The sequence below is a fragment of the Hipposideros armiger genome, unplaced genomic scaffold (assembly GCF_001890085.2).
Source record: "Hipposideros armiger isolate ML-2016 unplaced genomic scaffold, ASM189008v1 scaffold_15, whole genome shotgun sequence".
Classification (NCBI taxonomy): Eukaryota; Metazoa; Chordata; class Mammalia; order Chiroptera; family Hipposideridae; genus Hipposideros; species Hipposideros armiger.
In genome coordinates, this window is record NW_017731365.1 from 4,789,103 (window position 1) to 4,794,546 (window position 5,444).

Genomic DNA, 5,444 nt, shown 5'->3' on the forward strand with positions numbered 1-5,444 from the left:
AACACTGTTCCCCTCCCCCAATTCCCCAATAAAATCTGTAAAAAAAAAAAAAATTATGTTTACATAAAAATCTGTACACAAATGTTTGTAGCAGTTCTATTCATAATTCCAAAAACTGGAAACAACCTAAGTGTCCTCCAGTAAGTGGATAAACAAACTCTGTGCATCCATACAGTGGAATATACTACTCAGCAATAGAAAGGAACAAACTACTGATAAGCACAACAACTTCGGATGAAACTCAAAGGCATTATGCTGAGTGAAAAAAGCCAGTCTCAAAAAGTTACACACTGTATGGTCCCATTTATGTGACATTCACAGACAGACAAAACTACAGTAACCAAGATAAGATCAGTGATTGCCAGCATTTGGGGTGGGGAAGAGGTAACTATAAAAGGACAGATGAGGACGTTTCAGGGGTGGTAGAACTATTCTGTATCCTGACTGTGGTAGGTGGCTACACAAATCTAAATGTATGTTGAAAGTCATAGAAATGTACACCCAAAAAAAGTCCATTTTACCGTATGATAATTTTTAAGGTAAAAGAAAAAATTTTAATTTCTTCTGGGGATAAATGGTTAATTAAATAGGGGTTAAAAAGAAGTTACTCTTACATCTTTCTATATATCAAAATATATTAAAAAGCTAAATGTAAATTATAAAGAAATACTGATCTTCTTAATATATATGCTCTTACAAATAAATTAAAAAATGAACACTCAGAGAAAAACAGGCCAAGACATGAACAAAAGTTAAACATATGAAAAAGTTTTATCCCCCCAATAATCAAATAAATGAACCGTAAAGCAATGAGCTAATAATTTTTATCAATTGAGTTACAAAAACAAAAAACTTAAAAGAATGACAAGACCCAGTATTGGCAAGGGTGGGAAAAGAAACCTTAAGCAAACTATAGTTAGAAGTATTAAGTGCTGTAATATTTCCTGAAGGTAATTTGGATATACATACCAAAAAACTCCAACACACACATACTTCTTTCCCACTTCTAGAAATTTTCTAAGTAAGAAATTAACTAGGGCCAGCCAAGTTGCTCAGTTGGTTAAGAGCTCAAGCTCTGAGCAACAGGGTCGCCGGTTCAATTACCACATGGGCCAGTGAGCTGCGCCCGAGCTGAGCTGGCACTGAGCTACCAACAAGTGGCAGGATGGCTCAGCTGGTGAGAGCACATGCTCCTAACAACAAGGTTTCCGGTTCAACTCCCGCAGGGGGTGGTGGGCTACGCCCACCCGCAACTAAGACTGAACACGGCACCTTGAGCTGACCTGCCCTGAGCTGCCGATGGGCAGCTGGATGGCTCAGTGGTTAGAGCGTGGGCTCTTAGCAACAAGGTTTCCGGTTCAATTCCATCATGGGATAGTGGGCTACGCCCACCTGCAACTAAGATTGGACACGGCACCTTGAGCTGAGCAGCGAGCTGCCAACAGGCAGCCGGATGACGACTAGACTTGGAGCTGAGCTAGCTGCGCCCTCCACAACTAAGACTGAAGGACAACTTGGCTGTTCCCCTTCCCCAATTCCCCAATACTATTCCCCTTCCCCAATTCCCCAATAAAATCTTTAAAAAATAATAATAATTAACTAGACTAGTGCAGAAGAATACTCATAACATCATTATTTACAATAATGAAAAAACAGAAATAAAGGTTAAATAATTATATATCCATATAACAGAATAGTAAGCAGCCATTGAAAACCAAGCCATGTGAACAGTTATTGAAATCAAGTTATGTTATTTTAGCCATCACTGATATAATTTCCTTCCTGGTCTCCAAAGCAAAGGTAAAAGATTTAGATTTTTGTTCAATGACAAAACAATATGGTATAGTGCTAAATTTCAAAGAAAATAGGGTATAAACCCATACACAAAACACATTTTATTTTCTAAATGTATGTGTGTGTACACACACAGAAAATGCCACAATATTATCTCAGTGATGAAATTATGGGTAGCTTTTTATTAATCTTTTTCTAAATTTTCTATAATAAATGTATATTACTTTCATACATTTTTCAAAAAAATCAATAAATATTTATTTAAATAACCTAAACTTATATCCAAAAGCAGTTTTAAAACTTGTTTTCTAATCTAGATTATCTATTATCCTGGTCATAAGCATTTCACTGTTACCTAAGTATGACAATTCTATATGCAAATTTCTTTTTGTTACTAACCCCAAATCAGCCATGACTGCCAGAGGCAGAAAATCTATAGATGATGACATCTTGTTAACACTGCCACCCACGAGGTACAGAACACTGTGTACATTAGGATGATTCTTTTGTGTCTTAAAATTTTTTAATATGTTTCAGTATTATATAGAGACTTATGCTGCTGATATGTCTCTACATTTTTTCAGTTCAGAATTAAATGAAATCATCAGAAATAGGTTTTTTGGTGGGAGAAGAGATCTGTATCTACTGCTTGAATTATGAACCATGTTTGTACTCTTTATTTTCTTCTTTTCTTTTTTTGTTTCGTTTTGTTTGCTGCTTACCTTGGAGCACTTCTCCAATACTTCCTCCTGGAACTTCAGGAATCGTTCCTGAACTTCAACTTCATTGAGGAAAAAGGCAAGGAAGTGAGTGAAGGGCTGCTTTCTTCTAAAAGTGAGCAAAAGAACATCAATCCGAGTTCTGGCTGAAATTACACCACTTCGATGCTGGCCACTGATTACTGCAAGCAAAAAAAAAAGGGGGGGCGTGGTGGTTAACATGCTAAAGGACCATCAGATGATTTAAGATAGGTGACCTTTTGATACTGTCATGTGTAGGAAGTTATAGAAGCCTAAACATGCATATAATTCTGAACAGGGATAGTACCAAGGGTAAGAAAGTGACTAATGAATTCAACCTAAGCAGAATGAGGTCTAAAAACAGAATATCTTTAAGACCAGTTGATAAAGTATAAAAATCAGTTCAAAAGCTACAAAGCAAACACTCACACCTTGTTGGTGGGAATGTAAACTGGTGCAGCTTCTATGAAAAAGTTTGGCAGTCCTTAAAATGTTAAAAAGAGGATTACCAGGGGCAGGCCGAGTGGCTCAGTTTGTTAAGAGTTGGCTTGGGAGCACGAGCTGTGAGCAGCAGGGCTGCCGTTTCAGCTCCCACATGGGCCAGTGGCGCTGTGCCCTCTTCAGCTAAGATGGTGAACAACAGCTCAACCTGAAGCTGGGTTGCCGTGAGTGGCCGGCGATGGCGTAGGCTGCAGTGGGCTGCAGGGGACTGCCATGAGTGGCTGGCAGCCAGTGTGAGCAGCTGGCAGCTGACATGAGCTGCCGTGAGCAGCCGTCCAACGGCCAGCGACCGATCTGCCTCAGCCGGGAAGAGCGCATTTGATCATAATACCAACATGGGCCAGTGAACCGTCGTCCTCCACAAACAGACTGAAGAACCAAAGGACAGCAACTTGTCTGTTCCCCTTCCCTGATTCCCCAATGCTGTTCCCCTACCCCAATTTCCCAATAAAATCTTTAAAAAAGAAAAAAAAAAACAGAGAATTACCATATGACCCAGCAATTTCACTCCTAGATAGAAACCCAAAATAAGTAAAATCAGGTGTTCAAAAACAAAAAACTTGTGGGCCAGCCAAGTGGCACATTGGTTAAGAGCTGGCTTGGGACGTCAGAGGACCCCGGTTCAGATGCCACATATGAGGGCCAATGACACTGCCCTCTACAGCTAAGATGCTGAACAACAGCTCAACCTGGAGCTGGGCTGCCGTGAGTTGCCGGCGACAGCGTAGGCTGCAGCCCCTGNAAAAAAAAAAAAAAAAAAGAGTGCGAGCTCTGAGCAACAGGGTCGCCAGTTCGATTCCCGGCCTGAGCTGAGCTGCCAACTGGTGGCAGGATGGCTCAGCTAAAAAAAAAAAAAAAAAGTGAGATCCATCAGCAGGTAAAAAAAATTGGTCAACAGAAACAGATCTAGAATGCTGCCGTAATAATGGAATTAGCAGACAATGACTTTTAAATTACTATAACAAATAAGCTCAACTATTTTAAGGAAATCATGTAGATATTAAGAGAAAAGGATGATATAAAAAAAGAAACAAATAGAACTTCAAGAGATATTAAGAGCAAAAATGAAAATTCCATTGGATGGCATTAACAACAGATTAGAAACTTAAAACAAAAATCAGTGAACTTGAAGTCATAGCTACAGAAACTATCCAAACTGATGCAGGGAGAGAAATGAAGTCTGAAAAATAAATGAACGGAGCTTCAGTAACCTATACACTGATATCAACTGATCTAATATATGTATATTAGAGTTCCAGAAGCAGAAGGAAAAAAGGGGAGAGACAAGATATTTGAGAAAATAATGTCTGAAATTTATCCAAACATGAAGCAACATCAGCATGATGACAGACAGAAGATCCGGGCTCTCACTCCTCTATGAAAACACCAAATAAACAACATATGAACCAAAGCAGCTTTCGGAAAACTCCAGAAACTACAACAAAACAAATCCCCAACCAAGAGAAAACTGCACTCAAAATGGCAGATGTCATGTTTTCTCTCCACACTGAGTAGCGTGATGAAATCTCGCACTATCCAGCTTCGTCTCACCTGGATCATGCACCATCCCTTTGTCCAGTGTACCCACACTATATACACTGAGTAACCTTCTCGGTTATCAGATCAACTGATACACAATCTCTGTGTTTATGTTCAAGTAACTCTTTAATTTTACTTAATAATGACCCCAAAGCACATGAGTAATGATGCTGGCAACTCGGATATACCAAAGAGAAGCTGTAAAGTGTATGTGTGTATAGGAAAACACATAGTATATATAGGGTTCGGTATTATCTATGATTTCAGTCATCCACAAGGGGTCTTGGAAGGTATCCCCTGCAGAGAAGGGAGAACTACTGTAAATTAAAACCATGAGATATCACAGTATGCCTACCAGATTGCCAAAATCAAATTAGACAGACACCATCAAATGTTGGCAAGAATGTGGAGCAAGCTAAACTCTCTTATCATCATTTGTGGTAGAAAAGGCACAACCGCTCTAGAAAAAGGCCTAACAGTTTTCTTAGAAAATTAAACAGGGCCGGCCGAGTGGCATGTTGGTTAAGAGTTGGCTTGAGAAGCCAGCTCTGAGCAGCAGGGCACCGGTTCGAATCCCACATTAGGGCCAGTGATGCTGCGCCCTCTACAGCTAAGATAGTGAACGACAGCTCGACCTGGAGCTGGGCTGCCATGAGTTGCCGGCAACGGCGTAGGCTGCAGTGAAGCCGCAGTGGGCTGCTGTAAGCTACCGTGAGTAACTGAGAGCCGGCGTGAGGTGCCAAGGGCCGCCATGAGCGGCCGTCCAGTGGCCGGCGACCGATCTGCCTCACCCGGGAAAAGCGCAATAATCATACCAACATGGGCCAGTGAAGCGACATCCTCCACAACTAGACTAAAGAACAAAAGGAC

General features: G+C 40.5%; 1 protein-coding gene across 5 annotated transcripts in view; it reads right to left on the bottom strand.

Moving 5' to 3' along the window:
- ASCC1 (activating signal cointegrator 1 complex subunit 1) overlaps positions 1-5,444 on the bottom strand; it is a 124,827-nt gene that overhangs the window by 101,711 nt on the left and 17,672 nt on the right. For all 5 annotated transcript variants that reach the window (XM_019625483.1, XM_019625509.1, XM_019625500.1 and 2 more), the window contains exon 5: positions 2,517-2,695. In XM_019625483.1, coding sequence (XP_019481028.1) covers positions 2,517-2,695 — 179 coding nt within the window. The remainder of the gene's footprint in view (positions 1-2,516; positions 2,696-5,444) is intronic.